This window comes from Dermacentor andersoni, chromosome 1, assembly GCF_023375885.2.
Source record: "Dermacentor andersoni chromosome 1, qqDerAnde1_hic_scaffold, whole genome shotgun sequence".
Lineage (NCBI taxonomy): Eukaryota > Metazoa > Arthropoda > Arachnida > Ixodida > Ixodidae > Dermacentor > Dermacentor andersoni.
In genome coordinates this window covers 268,731,671-268,758,581 of record NC_092814.1, presented here as the reverse complement: position 1 = coordinate 268,758,581, position 26,911 = coordinate 268,731,671, and the positions used below count along the sequence as shown (strand labels likewise).

At 47.3% G+C, this 26,911-nt stretch overlaps 1 protein-coding gene and 1 long non-coding RNA gene across 3 annotated transcripts in view; one reads left to right on the top strand and one right to left on the bottom strand.

Annotated features, from left to right (window-relative positions):
• The window catches only part of LOC126547710 (uncharacterized), an 81,916-nt gene that overhangs the window by 24,407 nt on the left and 30,598 nt on the right, over positions 1 to 26,911 (top strand). For both annotated transcript variants that reach the window (XM_050195665.3, XM_050195664.3), the window contains exon 2: positions 23,145 to 23,293. In XM_050195665.3, coding sequence (XP_050051622.1) covers positions 23,145 to 23,293 — 149 coding nt within the window. The remainder of the gene's footprint in view (positions 1 to 23,144; positions 23,294 to 26,911) is intronic.
• LOC129380911 (uncharacterized) overlaps positions 1 to 26,911 on the bottom strand; it is a 38,077-nt gene that overhangs the window by 9,677 nt on the left and 1,489 nt on the right. The window contains exon 2 of the long non-coding RNA XR_008609109.2: positions 1,274 to 1,314. This is a non-coding gene — a long non-coding RNA (uncharacterized lncRNA). The remainder of the gene's footprint in view (positions 1 to 1,273; positions 1,315 to 26,911) is intronic.

Here is a 26,911-nt window from a genome sequence, read left to right as displayed (position 1 = left end):
GCAAAACGTGGAAATGGAATCACGGTATCTAACCATTTAAAAAAGAAATCCTGGTAATATATCGTTTATCCACTTTACTGAGCTGAAACGTCCCTGCGTTCTTTTTCTTGTTGGATAAATGCTAGTAACTGTTAAGAAACGATGACTGCAATCTTGTGTTGCTTCTCGATTGGTCTTACCCTTTCCAGATAAATCATTTCAAAGTAGTTTTATACGAGCGTAAACACCTTGCAGGGGAAAAACAAGGTACTATTGTCATGGTGGCTGCGATAAAGACATTCATATCGCAAAACGTATATTTGTTTGTTTGGGTTTGTCAGTCGGTAGGCAATGCCAAGGACTAACAAATGGCAGCGAACTCCTTACCACTATGATATAGTAAGATCAGATCAATCAGCATGGAAGCAAAATAGCTTGGTTTGCTACTCCAAGACGATAAGAGTTGTGTTATGTTCTCGAAAACATGCACAACCTGTAGGCTGAAATTGTGTCGCAAAGGGGATGTAAACAAAAGAAAAAAAAGCAAGTTGTCCTGCATGTTGACGTCGAAAGCTAAGTACGGCGCTTGAGTGCAAACAACTTTAGTTATCTGAGCCAAAAATTAAGGGATTAACTTGCCTAGTTTCTGAAACGCGAGGAAAACGTACATTCGTAAAGCTCAGTAGCTGCTCTGGTTAGCGCTTCTTGCACAATTAAATTAGAATAAACGAGCTGTCGCTTCGAAGGTTGGCACATTCGTTCTAAGAGAAATAATTATTACATTATTTTATTAAATATTACATCAGTTTATTATTAAAAAGGGAACCAAGGGAAAGAAAGAAAAGCACGAGAAAGTGTTGCACGGTAGTATGGGAGGCAGTACAAAAAGATCACGGAAAGGATTTAAATGTACCGAAACGAAATGATGCCCCCAAGCAAACAAAGTTAAGCGGGCATTGCAGCGACCCAAAGCTCTCAAAATCACAAAACATTAGTCTGGCATGCGTCAAGTTACGAAATGAAAAATAAATATAAATAACTGAGAGACGGTGTCGCTTCAGTTACCGCTGCTGGGGCTATCGATGAGCCTTGCAGAAATACACGTGGCTCTATTTCTTTTGCCACTGGAGCTTGAATAATGCGTTCTGCGAACTCCCTATGTTTATACAGGTCCCGTCTTTTCTTCTACGAGCCACTTATTTTATTTGACGCGGCTCACGAATAAAATCAAAAAACCGTTAAACATTATACACTCCTTCTATGGTGAAACGCCACAAATCTGTGTTGAACTCACCAGGGACACATCTCCAAGTATTTTTTCCCCTCTGATAGACACTAAGAAAAAAAAAAAGAAAGAAAGACAAAGACGGCATTGGCGTAACTCGTCGCAATATCTTGGCTGATACAAAAACTTATCGTCGTACACATGCGAGAAAGTTTTCCTTTTTTTTTTTCACGGGCGTTATATACGTCATCAAATACGAAGTGACAGCTATGAGAAAGAGAGAGAGAGAGACAGAGAGAGAGACGAGCGTTCGGTTTGCTACCCTACACTTGGGGGTAAGCGAAAGGAAGAATAGAAAGAGCAAAAGAAGTAGAGAGTGAGCAATGCACGTACACATGTCATGTAACAACATCAATAAGAATGTGTTGGCATCTGAGAGGCTACTGGCTTGTTTTTTCTTTCGATATTGTGGCGCTTTACACTGCGGTCACGTTACAGAAGTTAATGTTATGGTGCGCGATAAGTTGCGTAAACCAGCTTCACTGATACATTAGCCCTGTAAACTGCTCAGCCTGGAATTGCTATGAATAAAAAAAAAGAAACAGATATTTTGTAGCAGGAAGAATTCTCAATATTATACACATCAAACGCTGCGGTTGTTCAATGAACTGCAAAATGTTTTCACATTTCACCGTGCGCTACTTTGCATAGTATAGCATTCATTCCATTCGGGTGAATAACGGCTTCAGATATCGGTGTTACGCCACGCTCAGTAGACTATACCATCTGAGTACAAGAGATGACATAACGTTCTCTTCTACTCAGAATGCGCGTGCATATCGTAGAAAAAACTTGTATTTGCTTTCCGCCATGGATTCATTTTTAAAGGAATATATCATCAACGTCGTGTTTAATAGCGTGCTTGTCTTGTTACCTGCATCTGTGGTATAGCTTATAAAAAAAAAAAAAAGAAAACAGGCCGCCGTCTCTATAGCCCCAAAACAACCAAACTATGAAAGCGCGAAAGTCTGCGTTGCACTGTTCTTTTTAACAGTACAAACAACTGAAATATTTCTCACCCATTCAGTTACGCTAAGTTTTAGACATCAAGGTACTTCGTAGAGTAAAGTTGCGATAGTCGTCTTGTTTTTTTTTTTATTATTATTACTGGTCATTTGTACATTTATACATATAATGTTCAGCGCACTATTCTAACCCACCGGATTAACAGGCGACGCTTTCCATAAAAACTGGAAAACAGACCCAAAAGCACCCGCCATCTTCTTTGGACGTGTCCTGGGAGGACAGTCAGCGAATATATATATATATATATATATATATATATATATATATATATATATATATATATATATATATATATATATATATATATATATATATATATGTATATATAGTCATATCATAAGAAGCCAACAAGCACTGACACCAAGGACAACACAGGGGAAATTACTTGTGCTTAATAAATATTAAACACAAGTAATTTCCCCTGTGTTGTCCTTGGTGTCAGTGCTTGTTGGCTTCTTATGATGTGACTAATAAAAATCGGGCCCCTCGGTTAACCCCCTTTCTTCTCGTTCATTACATAACGAGGGTCTCGAATCCGGCTACACTGACGCCTTCAGGTAGCATATGTGGGTTTATTGACCAGTTGCCTTCACCCAAGAAGATCACGTTCTCGTGACGCCTGCGGCAAGAAGGACGTCCCACGTCCGCCGCCAAGGTCTGTGAGTGGTGGCGCTGGCTAACACTCCCAGGGTTCTACTAGGACACATAAATACCCAAGAAAGTGGATGGGGAAACAGCGCCGCGGTTGCTCAATTGGTAGAGCATCGCACGCGAAATGCGAAGGTTGTGGGTTCGGTTCCCACCTGCGGCAAGTTGTTTTTTCATCCACTTTTAATTTCCAATAATTTATCGTTCCTTTATTTAATTTATTAAGCACAAGTAATTTCCCCTGTGTTGTCCTTGGTGTCAGTGCTTGTTGGCTTCTTATGATATTACTAATAAAAATCGGGCCCCTCGGTTAACCCCCTTTCTTTTCGTTCATTATATACATATATATATATATATACACGCAGTAACCGACAACTCCAACTATAGACAGATTCTGCAGCAATTTTGTCATTTCCATCCGAAATTATGCAGCGTGGCAACTCACAGTAGAACATTTAAAAAAAAGAAAGAAAATGGCTCAACAACATGCGTAAACAGACGTTGCACGTTCTTATCAATTCGCTTATCAGCGTTCGTAGCGGTGTAAAAGAGAATGTTCTATACATAGCACCCAGCCACCTGTCTTCGCTTATCTCTTCGCAGCTGTCACACGTTACGGAAGAGTAGAGGGTAGTACACGGTCAGCGTTAAACTACGCAACACTTCCCGCAAAATGCAACTCCCAAGTCTCTCCCATATGCGATGCGCGTATTCTGTGGGCGCAAAGAGCGAGAAATCATTTCTCGTAGAGCACTTCGCACGAGCAGTTGAAGCTTCGACGCAAACTTGTCATTCTTGTCAGCACCAGCGTTTCGAAGTGAAGCTGCTACTTGTCAGATTTGCAGCATCGCATATTTCCCTGGAGCGAGGCTTCCGTAATAATTGGAGTCATTTGTCTCTGGTGGAAACCTCCAACTGCGCTGACATTGCTAGCTCGCAGACCGCGTTTAGTTTAATAGAATGCGCGACCGCGGGGCCACACGGTGTCCACGTAGCAACCTGCGCTTGTCGCAACTAACTTTTATGCATGGATTGTGTTCCGCTGCAATCTTGATTCATGCCCATCTCTACAAATTCCAGCGTTCCCGCTATACACCGCCTCCCCCCCCCCCCCCCCACCCTTAACCTATGCGAACTATGCCACTAATTCATGTGTGAACGAAAGTTCGTGTTAAATTCAATAAATGTGCATGGGAACAGAAGAGGAAACTATACCAGCGGTAAGTAAATCGCGGCAAGATGTTTCTGAGCTGAATAAGCAGGTTGATCATACACATTGCAGCATAAGCGGAAACAGCGCAAAAAAAGCCATGTACGGAAACACGGTGCCTGTCCCGTGCTCCGTGCTCCCGTTCCTGTCCTTTCCCTTTTTCTTTTGTGTGGGTGTGTGTTTGCTGACATAGCCTATATTAGTATAGAGTAATGGAGAGACCAGAAGGAACAAGTGGCAGTTAAGAGTGTGGAAGCAGAAGGCTGCCGTTGACAGACTATAACTGTCTGGCTCAAGGCATAAACCCGAACGGATCATTTAGCAGCATTAAAGGCTGTCATTCCTTGTCATTAGGGTGCACAAGGCAATAAGGAAGGAGTACGTGTTTCGATAGCGTTTTGCCTGAGAAACACTTGTACGGAGAATGCTTTTTCTTTCGGAAGAATTCGCACCTTATTTCACTGCCACTGCAAAGTCCAAATAAAGTGCCAAACCGCCTGTAGAAATCAAATACTACCACCAACACTTCCAGTGAGAGGCAGCTGAGTTCTATGAACTAATTTCTAATCACAGTTATGGCTCTGTCTTCTTTCTTCTTTATTCAATCGAAAAATAGAAGTGCCATACTTCGTCGCCCAAGCGTGTGGTGTTTTAATTGAGTAGTATTCAAGTCTATATTGATTACTTATTTCAGCTGTGTAAAATTTAAGCAGATTGTATGTATGCGTTCGAGTGTTCCGAGGTTTAAGTGTTGCACTCATCAGCAGATTAATGCCTTGCTTTGTAAAAAAACCCTTATGTGAATTATTCAACACGCTCTTGTTGATGACCGCACGCATGTCATCGCTGCAGCGAGTCAGCTCAATCGTGACCAGTTAAGCTGACTCGAGCAGCAGCTCTTCTGCACCTGGCGTGTTGCTAACAGTGCGCTCTACAATGCACTAGTGCATGCTTAATCTTTGGGCAACTGAGTGAACCTCAACACGCCACGCCGACCGCTCCAGGCACTCTGAAAAAGTAAAGAAAATTATTTTAATATAGGTGCTGAGGTTTAATGCACCAAATACCCCATATATTGTGAGGCGCGTCGTAATGGGAGACTCCGGGTTAATTTCGATCCCCTTGAATTCTTTAACGTGCGCGCGAGCATTCTTCCCGTCGAAATGCGGTAGCCGCAGTCGGGATAGAGCCCGCGACCTCCGGCTCGGCAGCGCAACGTCATAGCCGATGAGATACCACGCGCGGTCGTTAGCTCATAAATTGCCCGCGCTGCGTACTGCTGCGTTCGAGACTTTATAATTACGTGCTGCCGAATTTAGCCGAAAATCATCGAATCGATTTGAACATGAAAGGCTACCTCACCGCAGACTCATGGCTGGGTGTCCGCCTCGGCTGCGGGAGGTCGTGGAATCAAAACCGCGCTGCCGCCGATTGCCCACCAGTTACGGAAACGGGCACATGCGCGCCCCATGCCCGCCATTCGGATTCTTTAGGGGTGAACTGTCCTTGGGAAGGAGCCCGCGCCTCGCAAATCCCGTCGGACACCTTTGAGCCCCCAAAAACCCCGAAAGTTTACGGCCATGTTTTACACGCCGAACCTGCTGGGTATGCAAAAGCCGCGCGTAAGCCGGCGTTTTCCCAACTCGCCAAGATGTCACGCCAACATAGCGGCTGGAATGAGCCGGGCTAACCGCGCGCATCCTTGAACGAAGAAGCCTCAGCAAAGAAAGACAGAAGCAGCTAGAAATGGTCGCCGAAGCAACCAAAATACCCTCCCGGGTGTCGCAGCTATAGAGAGAACAAGGGCAACCCATTGATCGCGAGTCGACTCTGGCGTCTCGGCGGGACACGGGTTCGGCCGCGATGCCGTGCGCTGTCGCGCCGCGTCCCGTGTTCGTTACCAGACGGAAGGGCGACACGCCTCTGGAGCGATGCGGCCCAGAGAGCGCGCATGGCAAATGCTAATGTCAAGGAAGCCGAGGAACTGGCGCACGGCAGAAAGGCTAGCATTGTGCTGAGAGGAGAGCTTGGAGTAACTGATAGCGAACAGAGGAAACAAGAGGTGAGGCAGTGAGTGAAAGACAAAAGATTGCGAATACAATATTCGTACATCGCGCTGCGCAAATCTGCTTTCGTGAAGCGAGACAACTGGACGATGTGTAACCGTCGTCAGAGTGAACGTTTTGTCAAAAGCTCGTCCTCTCATTGCGTAGAAACCGGCCTGACGTCAGCGAGAGACGTCTGGATTAAACACGCGACGACCATCTCCGCTATCAGAGAAGCGCGGCCTCGGATGCACACACGAAGTCTTTCGTACAATGGTGTATGCACGGCCGCCTAATGTATGAACGCCGTGGCGGAAAGGTTCGTGTCGATGGCGGGCGTGCTTCACGTTTCAGAAACAGAAAGTCAGACACAAATGTAGGGCTCTTCGAATTATCAATGAGAATTATGAACGACGCCGTGAACCACATGTACAATGTCGTTCCCTGCGTCGTCATTGTTCTCACCACAACAAAGAAACAAATTCAACTGTAAGTCTTAGACCCAAGAACTATAAACGCGCCCGCAATTAGATTTTTCTTTGATTATTAACGAACAGAATAAAAAAGAGCCATCACAACTATAGGACTTTGCAATTGGCACGATCAATCGTATCATAATCTCATCGTGTGTGTTAACACACTGATTTTCAAAGGCCATGCGATACATGAACCTGGTCCAGCTCAGTGCTCGGCGTTAAAATCGTGAGCTTCCCTCGCTACTTCAAGCAAACAGCGCGCATATACGTAGTATATATAACGCGTGCACTCAAGCACAAAACAGAAATCAAAGGTGTTTGCTCGTAACAAGCATTTCCTCGCTTTTGTTGGCTTACAACCGACCTCTGAATAGCTGGAAATCGCAAAGCCTAACGACGTCGTAAAAGTAGTGCACGATACCAAGCGTGTAATGTTTACTTGAATGCGGTTACGGCACTCGTATAGAGGACTGGCTCGGCCTTTCCTATTAGATGCGACGAGCGACAATAACAGTCCTAGTCATGCCCGCGTATCGTGGTGAGAGACCACTCAGGCTCGTGAGCTATTTGCAATAAAGTCACGCTTCTTCGCTTATACGAAAAGCTCAAGCCAGTAAGTTTGCGCTCTCTCACGCAGGAAGAGGCCTACCGCCTACGATACCATCGATACAGTCTTATTGCTCAGAATGAAGTCCTGCGGTTTTTTTTTTCTCGCGTAGACACGATATAAACCCTACCTTAAGCATTTGCAGATATATATGACCTCACTGATGAAATACAGCGCGACACAAGAAAAACAAACAAAAGAGAGAACACACAGACGCTTAAATATCAGCTGAAATTTGATTTAATTTTTTTTATTCCGTGAGCACAAATAATTCTAAAGCGCATATAGAGAGTTGAGTCCGAGACAACAGTGGCGTTTACAGCCGAACGAAATCTTTTATGTGCCCCAAAAGGAAGGCTATATTCGTTCTTCTTATAAGGTCGTAACCGGGTCTTGAATTCATGGTTGCCTGTTTCGCAAGATATAACCCCGCAATCGTGAGCAAGCGCTGAATGATTTTCCCTTCTGCATGCAGAGCCACATCAAGAATCCACCAATGGTTCCTTTATTGCATCAAGAAGGGCATATGTGGGGCGCTTCTTGGTGCAATTACGATATTGCATGCTCGCAGTGAGAAAACTACTTTAATACCAGTGTACCTTGTATATATAACAAAGGTGTTAGATTGATTTCATAAACAAAGTATAGACGAGGGAGCAGAAGCAACTAGCATTTTAGGTTTTTTTTTTCTGTGTGAAGTATGCTCAATCAAAATTATCCTGTTTTTATATTACCCGATGCTTTATTTTATAGTTGCTTCTTTCATTTGTCCATGCTGTGTGTATATATAATTTCACTCATCTTCTGTGTGGTCAGACTCCCTCATGGGTATGAGCCGTGTTTTGAGGCCACAACAACAACAGTATCATCATTACCAAGACGCCTTGAAGTAATTAGACTGCACCGTGCTATGAAAACAGGACGAAGCTTCCAAATTAGCGTTAGCGGTGAAGGTCCGTGTCACATATTGGAAGTACATTCGCACAGAACATAGGCGCAGTATGCTTATGGTTCCCAACAGAACAGATGAACGACGGAGTTAAAGAAGTCACCTGATGCGCGAGACACTAGGTCGATGACGGAATAAGAAGTGACAGAGTGGTCAATGGGTTCGGCAAAATTTCGTGCAAGGGCACGTTTTCAGCGGCAAGAAAAACCGGTGTGCGGTTCAGAACCAGCTTTTAGCAGATAGTTCCCTATGAAGTGTTCCAGGTTGATTCAAACGAACCAGTACTCGAGGCCGTAGTCACGTACACGGTGTAGTGAGCGGCGCGACTTGTGCGCGATGCACTCCATTGGTGAGTATTATCCGAGTTGTCTTCAGTGATCCCTTGATACTGCGTTCGTTAATTGTATACTATCAACTTCGTATGCCCAGCGGCGAGCGTTATTTGTTTTATATCAAGGCTACAGAATAAAGGACTCGAGCTTCAAATGCTCGTAAACGCATACATTATTGCTTCCCCCATCGGTTGTGCGCTCACATCGACTCTTCACAGATCTGCCATCATAGCGGTCAACTGCAGGCACATTATATTGTGAACGTTTGTTTGTGCGTAAGACTTTGAATGCCCAGTGCGTGTGCTGGAGACGCGAACGCATGTTTTAATACCCGTGTCAATAAATAACTTCCCACTGATCCAACTAAGTTAAATAGAGTGCTCTAACGTGTCCAGCGCTCGTTGACTCTTGCCCAGGCTTACCACCACTCGTTTGACACGCAGGATAAGACACGAATACGCGAGCTTTCAGCGGAAGAGCTGGGGAAAAAAAATAAAGGGGGTGGGGGGAAACTCGGCCGGCTGATCCAAAATAAGCGCCTCTCCAGATGCCCTCGCTGATATGTCCCTCCCCGTGCCACACTCTCGCGCGCGTCGCTGCCTAAAGTTAGGCTGTTCCGGTTTTCTCATTCGTGGATCTTCATACGCATCGTTGGGCTTCCGCCGCTAAATTTAACGTCGGCTGCTACACGATCTCTGCTCCGGAACTGTATGCGCGCTCATTGAAATACTATTTTATGAAATTCAAACGATGAGCTGTCAAACAGCTCATGATGCAGCCCATCCCTTGCCCAAATTTTGTTTCGCAATTTTATCCTATAATAAGACTATACATAAAAGATTCGCACTTTGTTTGCAACGGGGCTGTTGATTACGTTCTATAGACAATGTACGAGATGCGACCTTGAGTGTGTTCAAAGCCTAGTGCAAGTTTTTTTTTTCTTTTCAAACACGTATACCGCATTCTAAAGGAAATAGTAGTGGGAGTTGTCAGAATGAGTATGCTACCTGTGGCTTGGCAATTTTCCTAGGCACTGTTAATTTTCTTGAGAAATATAAGAATTTGTTGCGCAATGATTATAAAAGGAGTAGAAAAAGGTTTTTTTTTTTTTGTGCGATTGTAAAGTAGCTATATTTGTTGTTCGGTAAACTCAGCGCGTGGTTTAAGCAAAGTACATAAACGCGGTCATAACAAATTTCGGAGGACGCTTAAGCTTCGCCTTTAAGAGTGGCGCGCGATAGCATTCAAAGATTCCTGACTGCTTCTCACGCTTCCCGGCGACTGCAGCTTATGTAACCGTAATGTTTGCCGGGAAACGCTGGGGGCGAACGCTATGCACGAAGGCGAGCTTTCTGGTAGAAACGCGGCCCCTTGCGTGGGTCGATCTCCTGTTACTGTTTCGCACTTTTAAAATTTCAGTCCGAGAAGATTTAACATAAGAGGCTTGCGCTGTCGGTGTTTTATTTCATGACATTTGTTCGTGGTCTGTCATTCTCAAGATTCCGAGGAATGACTTTGTAAAGAATCTAAGACAAGATATGAGCAACTTTAGTGATAGAAGAACTTTAGTGCCGTATAGAATATATACTGAAATTTTCGCTCACAGGATGCCCGGCGCCGATGCATGCTGGACGCCGACACCGGATTTTCTGCGACACGGGGCCCTTAACGCGTTAAAAGCTGTTCATGTTTCCATCATACTTAAATGTGTAGTTCGCAGTGTAGCAAGCTATCCAAAAACCGCAGGCCAGACTAACACCATCTGTCACAGGACTGCCGTGCTAAAAAGCAAATGCTTGCCTCGCGACCAAATAAAAGCAGAAGTCGCTGCTTCACCAGCTTGTTACTCTCTTCCACTCTGTTTTATGTTTTTTTTATTTTACGTATTTTGTTTAATTTTTGTTTAAGCACGTCTCGTTTATAAGACTTTGTCATCGAGCGACAGGCGTGGTTGTCTTTCTCACACATTGCAGCAGGCCAGGGACACAACGGATAGAAATTTGTTACATTTCAGAAGACCTTAACAAAACAAATTTCAAGTTTTCATTGAACGCCCTCTCGCGCTTTAAACCATCGCACCTCATGCAGATCCGTGCACAAATGTACTTTAGGCTTACAGTATTATTGACAAAGTCAAGTAGTGCGCTGTCGCGCGAAAGAAAAGAAAAATAGTCACGATTTCTGGGCACTCTCCCGCCTCCTGTCCCCTGCACTCTATGCTCTTTTTTTTCTTTGTTTACGTATTTTTTTTTTTCATTCCAATTCATCGGACAGCACTAGCGGAACCCCTAAAATAAACTGCTGCGCAGGCCAGCGGAAACAAACGTTCGGAGTATTCAAGCAAAGCCGATATCCGAAGCCGTCCGCGGAGCTTTCTCAAGCCGTCCCTCGAGCCATCCAGATTCGCGCGCGGCCACCGTGCTGCCACCGCTGTCAAGTGTAACAAGATCCCGCTCGGAGTTGAAAGCCGGGCCGTGAAGCCCTCCGCACCGGAAGGCAAGCAGCAGCGAGCGTTGGGTGCTTTCCAGCTTTCGGGAGAGACGACGTGCGTCCCGATCGTCCTACTTTCTTTCACTGCTCTCGGTTATGCCTTACCCCGGCCGCTTCCTTGACTTTGCCCGAGGCCAGCGTGTCTTGGCACCGACTGCGACGGATAAGAATGTCACGTTCAAGAGCGCGCCGACTCGCCCGAGAATGCGCACCAAAAGGCCGCGTCTGAGTCAGCGCAGTGCCGCGTGGGAGCGGTTACAACATTGTGGTGACTGCGCTTGCACAACAATTCCATAGTTCTCTACGACAATACACTGAATATGATCGTTTTCTAGACGTTATGCGACTGTGAACCTTTAAAGGTGACGTCTTTAAAGTGCTGGCACAGAGCGTGAAAGGTCGGGCAGCTTACGCGAAAGCGCTAGGTTGCTCGGCTTCTCGTTATTTTGGCTTAATCGTAGGAAACAAACTCACTCACTGTCTATACAGTCACAATAAATTAATTTTGCCAAAGTCGACAAAAACTGCCTCACGTATTGCATGCAACGCAGCTCGAGCTATCCGCGTTGATATTAAAATTACTGCCCCTTTGAACATGGCCCTAGTTTTCCTTCCATGCGCATCCTCAAGCACAGACTTCTCGTTTCCTTCCCAGAGTCAAATGAAAAAAAAAAAAAAGGAATGCGGGGAGAATCACCAGAAAAACAACTGGTTAACTACCTTTTTCTGGGAGCAGGGAAAGGACGTTAATGAAATAGTGTTACTTGCCTAACTCTCTATCCTCCTCCTAATTTCCTCATTCCGCTCTCTTGAGAGAATGCAGTACACAGTGTGGAGGTAAGCAACCAAGAAAATGGGAGAGAACGTTCAATCCAGGCATGTGACACCTCCTAGATCTTGATAACCTTGGGGCTGTACCTAGTGCACGTCTTATAGTGGAACTTCTTTTGTTCAGGTTACACACACAGTATGAGAGGAAGAGATGAGGAATAAAGGTTGGACAGGCGGAACAGAGCAGAGGGCTAAGCCCGCGCAACCGTATTCGCTTTCTCGCGGGACGTAGCCACGGTGAGTAAAGCCGGCACACAGGCGTTGCACACACGTCTTGCTGCCGCTCCGCGCACCCGACGAGCACGGCTATTTTGAGGTGGGACCACGCTCGCGCGCGTGCGCGCGCGCGCTTGGCCCTGCTTTCTTTTCAATGCCGGCCCAGCCGACCCAAATAGAAGCCCGCGTAACTCGAGACACCTCCCTCACCACACCCCTCTCGCTGAAAACCCCTGGCCCAGCGAATACTCGGACCCCCACCAGCACTAGATGCAAGGGCGGCTCCAAGCCATCTCAGTTTCGCTGATGCAACGAGCTATCCTCCACTCTTCCCCATTCTCGCTGAGGCCCCATATAGAGGGCAAGGTTTCGAGGGTGTTGTGTATATATGCCACACCTACAGTATACGATGGGGGTGCAAGCGCTGTGCGCCTCCACTGGAGCGCTGGCGGGAGCCTGCGGCTACTGTTGGTATTGGGCCACTGCAGGTGCATGGCCCGACACGTCAGAGGCGTGCTTGCACGCGCGTGTGCACACACACATCCTCGAGCACGCGCGCGTGCGCATGCGCGTACACAAATATCGTTTCGATTAACCGTACTCACCCAGAACGGAAATAACTGAGGGTTTCAAGGAATTTTCGACGCGATCATTCCTCAGTGAGAAACTACACAACATACAATAGCTCGATATGTGGGCAGTTGCGCGAGGGCAAAGGCGATGAAAAGCAAGGGCACGCTGGGAAGCTTCACTGTTTGTGAACAAAGTTTGTCAATAAGCATGATAATGGCACCAGCGTTCTGAAGCATTGCGGTGCAGGTGACTAGATTTGCTTACTGCTGGTTGCTGAGGGTGGCTTATTTAATAGTTAAATTGTTGAGTCCATGCTCCGATCACCGAATTGAAGCTGGTAAGCGTTGAAAGCGTATTCATTTAGCAGGAATCTTGAGACAAGCACGTTTCGCGATCTTAGACATATAATGGCACCCCGAAGTATAATTGGAGTTTCACACAATTTTTCAACGCAGTCCGTAAGAAATCCGTTTGGAGAAAACTATTGGCGGAAAACCAGTCTGCACTTTATGGCGGCAGATACATCAAAACTGCATCTTGGCTCAGTATTTTTCGTAGGTGGACATGACAACAGCTCCGACCGGTTTCAATCCCCGAATGGAATCATGCATCCTAAAGTGATTAACTAAACGTTAGATAGCGAAATTTTGTAAATTGGGCATATAGTTAGTGTGTATAAATCAAAATGTTATAGCCGCGGCCATCGAATGATATATTGTAAAAAAAGTTTCCTATATAATGTCTAATGCATCATCTTTAGGAATTTAATATCCACAGCGGACTTTCTTTTCTCTTTATGTTTCCCTCCCTTTCCCCTTCCCCCAGTGCAGGATAGCCAACCGGGATCAGTCTTGGTTATCCTCCCTGCCTTTCATTTATCATTCTCTCTCTCTCTCTCTATCTCTCTCTCTCTGTATCATATCTGCTTTAACACGCGGTACATATTCTCGATCAATAAAAAAAGAGCCTTGAACTTGTAGTACAAGTTGTTTGGAAACGTCTTTATTGTGTTTTTAACGAATACTTCTGCTCCATACTATTCATCCTCCCCCAGGTGGTAGGGGCGCGACGGAAGAGTGAGAGTTCCCTGCTGTTGTCCTCATATTTGTGGGGCTATCTTCTCCGCTCGATATCCCATATGGATACCCTCAAGGGAATGAAAATACTGGATCCAACATAGATGCAATGCGATAACAAATTGACGGCCACGACAATTATTACCGAACCGCGAACATAGGAAAGAATGAAGGGTAGTAAGTGTTGTTGCGGTAGACCTGAGTATTTATTGCCTCGATTCTGTACGTATAATGGAAAATCATTAGCCAGAAGAATCGCGGAAACCGAGGGAGACAATTCTATGTGAGCAACAACCGTATGAAGCCAACCATTGGCTTCATGTGGCTGTTACTAAGATAAAATTGACTCCCTCGGTTCCCGCAAGATGTCTCATAAGCCCTAACTTCTCTTAGCTGCTTTATGGCTGCAGGTTTATGAAATCTTGTTTGTGTGCTTGAGTGACGACCTGATTTTGTAAGCGTTTTTACGCGTTGTATCCTTTTGTCACTTCCTTATTTGACCGCTGAACGTCCAACACTGAATAAACGAAATAAATGTAAAATACCACCATCCGCCTCGTGGGCGATTACATACATCATATAATCAAGAACCATTGACTCCAGCACGAGAAACGTCTAATTCATTGTCAAATCGAAGAACAGCAGTATACGCAGCACAGAAGTCTTAGCGACGTCTCGAGGCACCGTTGTTCACGATTCTAAGTTCTGTACAAAGGCCCATACTCTTATGACAAAGAAGAAAAAAAAAGAAAAAAAGAGAAAGAAAAAAGAACAGGACGGGACAAATAAACAAGCCAGTGTTTTTATTTTCTTTGTTCTATATTTACCGAAGTTCTTTCGAGATGGTGTCACCCTTGACGCTGAGGCAGCAAAGTTCAACCACACGCACTGTGCGACACTCGCTGCAGCGCTTAAGCGAGTTCATGAACTCAAATGTTCCTAACTGGCGTCAACAAAACTGGACAAAGTAAAACAACTCGATGTGCTCAGCTGAAAATCTCACTCGGGAGAGATTTTCTTTTAACCCGGCGGAGTCATCGAACAAGAAGTGCACGATAGAAGAAGGACGACGCAGGGACAACGTGTTTGCCACTCTCTCCGTATACGAGACTCAGCAGGCTCGAAATAGCGCGAAGCCGTCGCGCCTCTGTTTTTGACATACCCGTGTCTAAACCAACATGACTCAAGGAAAAATAAAAGATTAATAAGGCGAACACGGCGTCGAGAGACATGCGTCGAAAAACGTATAAACGGCCATGGGAGCATCGCTCAAAATGCGTGACGGCTTCGCCCCCCGCCCCCCCCCCCCCCCTTTTTTTTGGCGCTTCTATAGCTGCGGGCCTGTCAGCGCAGAGTAGCTGTGCACCATGACTGTAACATCAACAACATTTTTGAGACGGATTCACTTTTCTCTACGTCTTCACCTTCGCGACCATTTTGTTTGTGCACTTGTTTGCTTGTTTTTTTTTTTCTTCTTCTTTTGAAGTCATTAACCTTAATTGAATTCCATACAGAACACCATCCCGTCAGTGTCACTGAAGCTAAGATACTTATGTTGGGAAATGATTCAAATTTAAAAATTATATCTTGAACATTAAAACTGTATGCTGTCAGGACTCTCAAATATTCCATTTGCACCGAAATCCAGTTTTCAATTATCTGCCCCAGGGCACACCCGCTGCTGTCGATGACGAAGAGAGGGAGACGAGAACTCACACGGTAGTGCGTTTCAGTCTTCATGAAATTAGTCTATCTGCTATCTGCAAATAATTTGAAGCATTTAGACCTATACCCTGCCTCACTTTCGCTTTTAAGTTTACTCTAGCCCCTCCCTTTAATCGCCGGCTTCCTGGTTAATATCGCGAGGTGGATAAGCGCCATGGAATAAGGAGAAAGCAAGCGAACAAGCGTTTGCAGCAGATCAGGCGCGTTTAGCAAAGCAGGCGCCGTGAGAGATGACTTGCGAGTTCACAGAAACATATTCGTATACCAGATGCGGAGTCAACTTGGCAACAGAGGGCAAGTCATAGGGGAGAAGCTTTTGTCCATCTGTCGCAGTACTGATAATTTCAGGCAGTTACCTTTGGCCCGGCGCATATCCGCCAATCGGCCGTGTCTCTGGCTTCGTTTTCAGTGCTTCTTTCTCTGTTCCTGCTTTCGGAAAAGACATTATAATGTTCACACATGCCGATTTGTATTTTTTAATCAGTTATTAATGATAAACTTACTAATGATAAACATTCGCAGTGCTACGTTGCCCGCTGTGTTTTGAGGATTTCGTTTCTCCAGTTCGAATTCACTTAGATGCGAGACAGCGCGCCTCACTCAGGCGGGCAAATACGTGATGGGATACGAAGCACGACGTCCCTTCACAAGAGTAAGGATTCTTCTGTGGGAGACTATAGCAAATACGTCACAATCGTCTATGAGCTTGCGCCGTAAGCCCCTTAGTCTCTGAACAAATACGAATATAATGGCAAAATAACAGCCATGTTAGGCGGTTTTCATATCAAAGCCTGCTCAGTGAGATGTTCGACGAGTATTTCAAGCTCAAAACGTCCAAGGAATCATCGAGTTTTACGAAACGCGCCTCCGTTGTCTGTGATTTTAATACTTATCTGCCACCGAACTTCCAGTCGCCTCTTACTAATTTCTATAGCAGACATGTTTACTTTCCCCCTGCTATCGCTGAACCTAAGGGCTTCAAGGAGGCCAAAGGAGCCTAAACCAACCGCTGGGTAGATATCTTCACATTCCAATAAAACATGTTCCATCATTTACGTAGCTTTACCGCAGTATGCGCATGCTTCTTCCTTGTTGAACCTCGCTGTATAAGTACGCGTTAATCTCGCTTCGAAAAGTAGAGTTTCCCTTTGCGTTATCATAAAATGTTTCCCGATTTCGTTTATTTTTTCCTCTTAAGTAGTTACTCACGGCATGTTTCTTTTCCATTGCCGCCATCTATGAGATTATCTCAGCCTCTCTAACTTTGCATTTGACGTTCTTTGCTGTCATGTTGCTTACTATACCGGTCGCATATTTGCTGGTAAGCTTACTAGTTCTTTTCCTCCCCTCTGGATCAATGTAACAGTACGCCCTCACAAGCATTGATAGTGATAGCGAAGTATTATATGATTGCACGAAGTTCGTAGTTCTATCAGACGCTTACATTGCAGTAAACATTCTCTTAATAATTAGATTAACAAGCATGGTGTTACGTGCGCTCAATCAGACATGAGCAGATCTCACTCGTTGACCGCGAGCACATGCTGTCACAACGCTGGCGTGATGAAGAGCGCCGACAGCGGGGAGTGAACGTTCCGTGCTGCCGCTCGCTACATCGCGTCTCTAAAACTTGGGTTATGCAACCTCCAACACTGGGCGCGTGGGAAGACAGCGAGGAAGAAGCCACCAGCCATCTCGGCTCGCCCTTAAGCTTTGCACCCACCGAATATTACCTCGAAAATACGGCACACGGGCCGCGTATGCTCTGTAAGAGCTGTAGGAGGATCTCACCGCTGGCATCCAGTTACACGGGTTGTGATCGGGGTTGTAGGTAGGGACTTGACTCTTCGTTGGGAACTAGAAGTACAGGATTTATTTACATATTTACATTAAAACAAGAGATGCATTCGACAGTCTAGCGTGACTCCCAAATGGAGTATGCACGACGAAGCATACAGCACACCAGCACACAGCTCCAAGCACACAGCTCCAAGCACACTGCTTCTCGAGCACGAGCACACTCTAGCAGCGGACAAACTGTTGCTTAAAAAGCCTCTGTCCTTCCTAGATCCCCAGGGGAGGGAAAACTGCTGTCCAATCTTCGTCCAATCGGACCGTCCACAGTCGTTGGGGCGCAATCGACTCGCCTTTGAGAGGGAGGGCTCACACACTCACATACGCACTTTGGATTCCCAGAGTTCGAGTTGAGCGGGTCCTCGTAGCCAGATGGTCACGCCTGACCCCAGCCGGCGCCTCTTAATTCCAGAGCTGACTTTCTCCGGTAGTCGCCACGAGTGTCAGCAGACTGTTACGAATCCTGGGGCCCGAGGAAAAACGTACCGCAAAGCACCCTTTTGTTAGAGCTCTTCTTGTTGCAAATAGACCATGAAGGCCACGGCAAATCAACCAACTATACACGGTCCGCCAAATGTGGCCAGCCCTGCTGCCGTTGCCGACTCTCCGAAGAAGGCGCATGGTGGATTAACGTTGCCGTAGTCTCCAGTTCTCTGAAGGAAGTTCATGGTCGGTTAGCGCTGTTCTCTTCACCGGTTATCTGAAGGGCGCCACCACCGCGGATTGATCGAAGCACCTGCAGCGGGCTGAGATAGCTTTGCAAAGCAGTACCCCTGCAGGCCGATCGTAACAGCTCCTCCATGGCCCGGAAAATCTCGACTGGCCAGTGCTGACAACAGCTGAGCAGGAAGAGAATGGCTGGCGAGCAAGAATGTGGCTTTGCTCTCTGCAACCCCTGCGCACTTGGAATGCCTTCAACCATCTCGCAACAACCGGCACAGAAGAGTCGATCCCGGCAACACAATACCACTCAGCGTGCAAACACCCGGAATCAGCTGTTAACCCACCAGGCTTCCTATCAAAATTTCAATGCAAGCTGCTCACCTGGGAACCCCAAATTTGGCCCCAAAATTTTGTGCCGCCAAAGTGAGCGTTCACGTTCCCCATGAGTTAGACCAAACCTGACAGTCGCGCTGCACAAGAGTAAAGGTTTACGCAGAACTAAACCGAAGGCTCTCAACCACCAATACCCGAACATAACTTAAGCAGCCTAACTTCATGAACAGCCTGTTTTTAGCCTATCGCAGTGGCGTACTTATCGCACGTACTGGTGCCACTGAACAGTCTGGTCAACCCCACAGGTACGTAATCACAATCGCGCTAGCTTTGTGGTCCCTATTCAGAACGCGTACTTGCGTCGTACGCAAACGTTTCATTACGCTTACGTTTCTTCCTCTAGTCCATACAGGACACGTACCTTAAACGAACAACTGAACTTGCGTAACTTACGCATTCCGCAGAACCCCTAAGCAAATGCGTCTTCTAATTACTACGCACGCGTACGCACGCGTACTAGAGAAGTCAGAACGTGGCCGCCCTCAACACACACGATCAACCCAGTCATAAACCTTCTGCTTCCTTCCGTCCGCACAGGACACGCGCTAATGGAACTACGAACGCTTCTCAGTGCAAATTGTGCACTAACAGAAAACCAACGCGCCTAACCTTAGAAAATTCGAAAACACTTATAAAAAAAAGAAGGTTAACTAATACACATGCGCGTTACCATAGGCTTCTCACAGATAACCTTGACACTTCAGGTTACTCACAGAAAAAAGCCAATCTACACATTAATTAACAGATCGCGAAACTAAAATTTTTCCTAAAACGCATCTTTCAAATCTCGGAGCTTCTCAAACCATAAACAGAGCTCATATCTTACATATTGAAAGAAATTTTAGTCTTAAATCGCGAAAATTTATAAGAGCTCAAAAATAAAACAAAAGAACACGTTTCCCTTCTACGGAAGCTCTCTTGGCCTCCCGTTTCAAACGTTTTCGACTGGCTTATAATTTTGAGCCGTACTCGAGGTGGTCGCGGTTTGAACGCTATTCTGGCTATCCAGGAACAACAAAAGGGCTGACACATTATCAGCTCCTTCAAGACGTTACAGTCTCCTGCCAATTTGCGTCCTGGCGCCATCATTACTAACTCGACTGACCGCATCGCGACTCCCTACCACCTCGTCTCGTCTTGCCACCTTGCGCTCCTTCGCACTACATGCTGCACTCCGAAAAGAACGACGGAACGACGAAGAACGTAACTGCCCCGTGCCCTTTGTCTGCGTCCGTGCAGAACATGCTTCTCGGTCTCTTTTTGACCGATGGCTCGAAAGTGCTTGATGCGCACACGTCGTCAACGACGACCACACCTTTCTTTTCCTCACACCCTGGCTTTTTGCGACTGTCGCCGTCTTTGACTGCGCTACATTATTCACCGCATTCCGATCTTTACGGCGCTTCTTTCTACGGCGCTTTCTCTTTGAACTCCCTCTCATGCCGCCTTCTCGCGCCTCGTGCTGGCCGGTACACATTTCGTCGGCCAGGATCGCTCTCCTAACCGCACAGTCTGAGTGATATTAATTTAAATCAACTCTCTCCTTGCCACGACTGGCAGACAGCTCAACCGACTCTGGAACAATGCAGCAGTCTTTACACGAGCTATGCAACCCGCACTTTTGCAAACTGCCCTCTACTGCATTGCCCAGCTCACGCTGTGCATCGGTACACAGCTCGTCGGTCTCGATCGCTGTCTCACCCGCACAGTCCGAATGATTTATAGCTAAATCATTCCTCTCTTGGCTACCTAGATTGGCGGACAGTTGCACCAATCCCTGAACCATGCAGTTGTCTTCCCTTGAGCTACACAGCTCGCAATCCTGCGTACTGCCCTCAACTACATCGTCCAGCCGGCACTTCCGTTCGGCACGCAGATCTGACTCGACATGGGTGCTCGCTTCTGTCGGGTCAGCAGTACTCTGTGCTTCGTTAACTACCCCGTTAACATTACAAGCGACACACACGCGCGGTGACTGTGCCAATTCATTCACAGCTGGCCTAGCTATCTCTACAGTGCTCTGTTGGCACAGCACCTTGTCGCTCTCACTACGGCCTTTTCCGGCCTCTGTTGCCACTAAGGCGTCGTTAGCTGCTAGCACTTCGAGTTCACCTATGAACGTGCTGCTAATCTCGCAGGTGCTACTCCTTCTCTCGGCTTTTGACGAAAATCTGCTATCGACTTTCTCCCCCTTTCGCTGCGTCCAGCCTACAGATTTCTCAAGCCGCTGTTGTCTTCGTTCGATTTCCTGCTGTAAACCTTGAATCTTTGTTCAATGCAGCAACGTACTGCCTCGTTACTTCCGTTAGGCCTGTTTCCTACGAAATTCTTTTCAGTTTCTGCCTAGCTTCTTCCTATTTTTGCCTCATTTCTTCCTGTTCTTGCCTAATTGCTCCATGTTCCCGTTTTTTGCTTAGAATTCATTTACCTAGTTGTTCGATTAGTTTCAAATCATTGTTACTTCGGAGAATGGTTTTACGAATTTCTGATTAAGTCAAGTCCTCCTCTACGTCTACCTCGACCTCTTCACACAACCACAACAGGTCAGCTCTCGTCAAACACAATAGGACCATGGTCGCTACTTGAAGGTTTGGCTCTGCTGTCACACAATACTTGCGGCGATACCCACGCAAATCAGAATACAAGTAAAAGATCCCCAGCGAATCAACTCTACAAACACAGAGAAATTGAAGCCTGCTAAATCTTACAGCCAAAACCAAACGCTTACCTACTCAAGCAGCACCATATCACCAGTCCTTCTCCGCCGTATCCAGTTAGTTCCAAGAGGTGGTCAATCCCAAGTCGCCTCCAACTTGATCGGGATACCGGTCGGTCACCATGTCCCAAAGTACTTGAGCTGCCGTTTCTGTCTACGAGTCGTAGGCCGATGTCACCGCTGCCATCCAGTTGTAATGTTTGGGCGGTCAATCCCACCGCTGGCAACCAGTTTTCAGCGTTGTGGTCGCAGGGAGGAACTAGGTATCATAGGGAACCAGGCGCACAGGGGTTTATTTACATATTTACATTAAAACAAGAGATACATTTTGACAGTCTAGCGTGACTCCCAAATGGAGCACGCAAGACGAAGCATACAGCACACGAGCACGAAGCTGCAAACACACCCAGCACACTGCTCACGAGCACACTCTAGCAGCCGAAAAACCGCTGCTTAAAAAGCCTCTGTCCTTCCTAGATCCCCAGGGGAGGGAAAACTGCTGTTCAATCTTCGTCCAATCGGACCGTCCACAGTCGTTGGGGCGCAGTCGACTCGCCTTTGAGAGGGAGGGCTCACACACTCACATACGCACTTTCGATTCTCAGAGTTCGAGTTGAGCGGGTCCTCGTAGCCAGATGGTCACGCCTGACCCCAACCGGCGCCTCTTAATTCCAGAGCCGACTTTCTCCGGTAGTCGCCACGAGTGTCAGCAGACTGTTACGAATCCTGGGGCCCGAGGAAAAACGTACCGCAAAGCACCTTTTTGTTAGAGAAGCTCTTCTTGCTGCAAATAGACCATGAAGGCTACGGCAAGTCAACCAACAATACACGGTCCGCCAAACGTGGCCAGCCCTGCTGCCGTCGCCGACTCTCCGAAGAAGGCGCATGGTGGATTGACGTTGCCGTAGTGTCCAGTTCTCCGAACGAAGTTCATGGTTGGTTGCGCTGTCCTCTTCGCCGGTTCTCTGAAGGGCGCCACTACCGCCGGTCGACCGAAGCACCTGCAGCGGGCTGAGATAGCTTTGCAGAGCAGTACCCCTGCAGGCCGATCGTAACAGCTCTCAGCCGCTCGGTCAGACATGCACCCCCACGGCCGGCCTAGAAGAGGAGACGCACCTTTGATCACGTGACCTTCAAACATGGGCGCGCGAAGAGACAGCTCGCAGCAAGTGACCTTCCTCTCAGCTCACCCTTCCCCGTTTTCCCTCACACCTGCAGCACATGGCGCGCGGAAAGATCATAAGGAACATCACTGCGACGGTGAAAATTTGCCTGTACTGTCCGTATAATTCTTGCAGCAATAAAGAATCTCAACCCGCATATTACGAGTTCATTTTTCTATTTAGTCATGTGCGTTGCGATACAGCTATACATTTCTGTTGCTGAGCACTCGGTCACGGGATCGAATACAGGCAATGGCGGGCGCATGCCGGTAAGGCAGAACGCAAAAGTACACACATCATAGCCCACTCTGCAGCTTCGAATATAGGATTTCTTAATTTCTCGGGTTTCACGTGTCAAAAACACCATCTGAGTATGAGGCGCGTTTTACTGGGGGACTCCGCCTTAACTTTGACCACCTGGGGGATTTAAGGCGCACCTAAATTTATAAGTACACGAGCGTTTTTGCATTTAGCGCCCATCGAAATGGGGCTGCCACAGCCGGGATCGAAGTCGCTACCTTGAGCTCAGAAGAGAAAACCGATAGCCACATATCTACCGCGCCGGGTCATAGCTACGAGACGCTTAACTGGATCAATTAATTGTAATTCTTTTTCTTCCTTAAGACAACAGAACTGCGCAACATAGTAGGTTCCAGCGATAACAGTAGGTTCCAGCGATAACAAAAAAAAAAAAGAAGCATGCCACAAAATTTACTATCATGCTTGCACGGCGCTCGTGCACATAGTCTTGACACGGTCGTTTGGCAGGAGTGACCAAGAGCATGATGGCCTTCAAAAATCGAAGTTGAGCGTCGCGAGTCCCCTTCAGTCCCTCGGTGACCCCGAGCTCGTGTTCTCGTTTCTCACTGCATGCGCCCCCCTCGCAGGTGTTTCTTGGAAGCCCTTCCGAGGGTGAGCTGCACCGCGGTGACCTGGTGCTCAAGATCGGCGACCGCGACACGTCCCGCATGACCCACAACGAGGCGACCGAACTTATCCGAAACAGCGGCAACAACCTCAACCTGATCGTGCAGAGGTGAGCACTGGCGTTCGCCCTGGCTGCCCGCGAATCGTTATCAGGCTCGGAAGCCCGGGCCGCTTCTCATATTTACGCATGCTGTAAGGATTGGGGGCTCAATCCCACCGTTCGTAACCAGTTGCCAAGATTGGAGTCTGGCATGAATTAGAAGGTAGCTGGCCCATGCCGTCGTCCAACTTATCCACGCTGAGGACGTTGTTGAAGGGAAGGACTGCTTCTCATCGAGAACGAGGAATATGAGTTTATTTACAGTATCTACATCAGGACGTTGCAGTTCATCAGTCTAGCATGACTGCGAGAGAAAGTACACTGAGCAGCCGCACAACAGCGGTTTTTAAACACTCGGTCCTCCCTCGATCCCAAGGTGAGGGAAAGGTTCGACCAGGCACCGTAGGCGGGAGGGCTTACACACACACATTTCCGCACAGGTTCACGGTCCCCAACCGAGGCCACATGGTCTTCGCAGAACTCGGGGCTTATGTCAATAAAGGCGCATTTTATTCCCCGAGCTGACCCCCGCAGCGCGCCCGCCGGTTGCCCATTGTCTTGCGTCTTGAACGGCGCGTAGGAAGGGGCCTCGAACTACGTTCCCTCGGGGACTCCCTCGTTCACAGCAGACCAGGTTGGCGGTGGCGGGTTCAGGCACAAAGCCTGCTTCGTCGCACTCAGCTTGGCTCCAGCGACGGAAAGTCGAGGACGCGCGTATTGTTCTCCACACACAGTCGACTTAGTGACGCCGTGGCTAGAGGTTTGCGGTGGCGTTCCAGGAAAAGTTGACGCCCGCTGTCGCAACTGGCTGGCAAAATTTTCACGTCAGCGGGCAGCTCTTAACAATGCATAGCGGGAGGGACAGAATCCAGAGAGCTCGTCCGTGAGTAGTGCACTGGTCTTCCCCAACTTTCCGCGTCGCTATAATGTCGGGCTGCGTAATATGCCAATTGGAGATAGCGGAGGACAGTCGGGAACGCTGCCTGCCTGCCAGTACCAAGTTTTAATGCGAAAGCATTATATGGTTCATTAAGCGGAAAATCCGGCGTTGTCGGCGTTGATGGCGTGGCCATACGACGGTCCAAAAAGTGCACAAACCCTCAACCTTTGGCGGGATTCGAACCCACGACCTATGGTGTTAAGGCACAGTTAATTAAGATAGACTTAAGGCACTCGAACCCACGGCTTTTGGTGTTACTTAAGGCACATGTAATGTAGAGTTAATTAAGGCACTCGAAACCACCACCTTTGGATGGAGTCGAACCCACGACCTTGCGCTGTGCGCACCTTGTGACGAACACCGTTGATCATGTGACGTTTCCGCGCTTCTGCTCCCGTGGCCGCTCGGGTCACGTGATTCCGCCAGTTACGCCACCGGACGTCACCGCGCTTCTGCTTACGTGGCCCCTCGAGTCACATGACTCCACCAGTGGCGCCGCCGGTTATAAGACATGACACTGAAAGAGCATAGACATCGCGCGGTGGTCGCAACTCTTCCGCATTCATCCTCGTAGGGATAACTAAGTGCCCCTTAAATTTTTTATCTCATTCCCCTAAGTGTACTCTAGATCTAGAAGTATAAAAGTGTATTTGAATAGTTACGAGTATTTTAGCCTGCAGATGTAACAAAATAAAAAACCCGTTTGTAGGGTTTCCACAAAAACATTTTACGTAGTTTATTAGTCGATAAACCAAATTCTGCCCGAAATCTCCATCCCAGTGCTGGAACACTGCCGGGAATATTAAGCAGCTCGGCGCTCGAAAAAAAAAAAAAATTGCCCAGATACGACACACTGAGGGCACCGACGTTATGCGAAGCACTTTGCAGGTACCTTGCTATTCAGCATTGTGTGGGGTTTCGCAAAGCGATACCAGGGGCACCAACTTGTTTGTGTAAATTGAGTAGTTGTGTGCGGGTCGCGAGCGTACGTTTGCGTGACGACAGCAGCACGACGACGGCCTCGTTGAAGACGAATGTATGGCGGTAACGACATGATTTCTACGCCCGCCATTCGACGCGAACTTACCACATGGCGATTGTTGGGTTCTACATGGGTAGTGGACGAGCATAAGCGAGATAAACACGGATTGTGACGTCATCAGTGACTACGTGTTACACAATCGTACATCCCTATGGCTATATCACATGGTCTATGTTATGAACGAGAAGAAAGGGGGTTAACCGAGGAGCCCGATTTTTATTAGTCATATCATAAGAAGCCAACAAACGCTGACACCGAGGACAACATAGGGGAAATTACTTGTGCATAATAAATGAAATAAAGAAACGATAAATTAATGGAAATGAAAGTGGATGAAAAAAAAACTTGCCGCAGGTGGGGAACGATCCCACGGTTGTGGCGAAGGTTGTGGGATCGTTCCCCACCGGCGGCAAGTTGTTTTTTCATCCACTTTCATTTCCATTAGCTTATCGTTTCTTTATTTCATTTATTAAGCAGAAGTAATTTCTCCTATGTTGTCCTTGGTGTCAATATTTGTTGGCTTCTTATGTGTGGTCTATGTTAGAACGACGATGACATTTGTACTCCGGCGAAGAAATATTAAAACATGATTAACTTGGGTGATCATGAACTCGGTAAAACGTCACACATATTCCACGTAGCGTAAGCTGCTACGAGGAAAGTTCTGAGGAAAGTGGGCCGGTCCTGGAGATAATGCAGTCTAACATGGTGCCTCAAAGCGCGGGCTGTTACGAGAAAATTCGTTTGTATTCTGTGGTTTTACGCGTCAAAACCACGATTTGATTGCGAGGCACGCCGTAGTGGGGAACTCTAGATTAATTTTGACCACCAGAGGATCTTTCACGTGCCCCCCAATGCACGGGACACGCGTGTCCTTGAATTTCGCCCCCATCGAAACGCGGCCACCCGGCCGGGATTTGCTCCCGCGACCTCGTGCTTAGCAGCGCAACACCGTAGCCGCTAAGCCACCGCGGCGGGTAATTGTCACACGGGAAGAATACGAGAAAGTGGCACGAGGCGCACGCTCCGATTGTTTAAAAGAACTCGCTGTCTTTGGAACGAGAAAAGTATGCGTGCGATCGTGACCTAATGCAATAAATAAAGAAAAGAACGATCGCGGCCTAATCGTTAGAGCATCAGGCTGATGTTCTCAATAGCAGAGGTTCGATTCCACCCCCGTTACGCACTAATTTCTTTTTAAGTGATGCAACGGAAGAGCCTATCTACCTAGCTACCTACCTATCTACATACTTTTCGAAAAGTGCCAAGAATGAGGCAAAGAATGCTTTGCATTGAAAAGGAACAAGTTAGGGCTCGCACGCAAGGTGCGATGGAAGCACGCGATGCAGGAGAAAAAGAACGCGCTCCTTCCCTGCTATCCACTGACTGGAAGTACGAGCGCGCCGCCATCCCGCTGGCGTTGCCCAGCAGTGGTGGAATGCCTGCTTTTGGAACTTGGCATTAAAATCAACTCAAACGCACGAGTTCATTTTTTGCAATGACACATCTATGACGCTCCCCGAGCGCCTGGCGTAAGCCAACCGGAAGTGTGATCACCCGAATGCACGTGTGCGTGAGCCGCCTGTTCTTCCGCGTCAGAGCTTCGTTTGCTCAGTCACGAGCGCAGCCTTGAGTGCGAGCACGC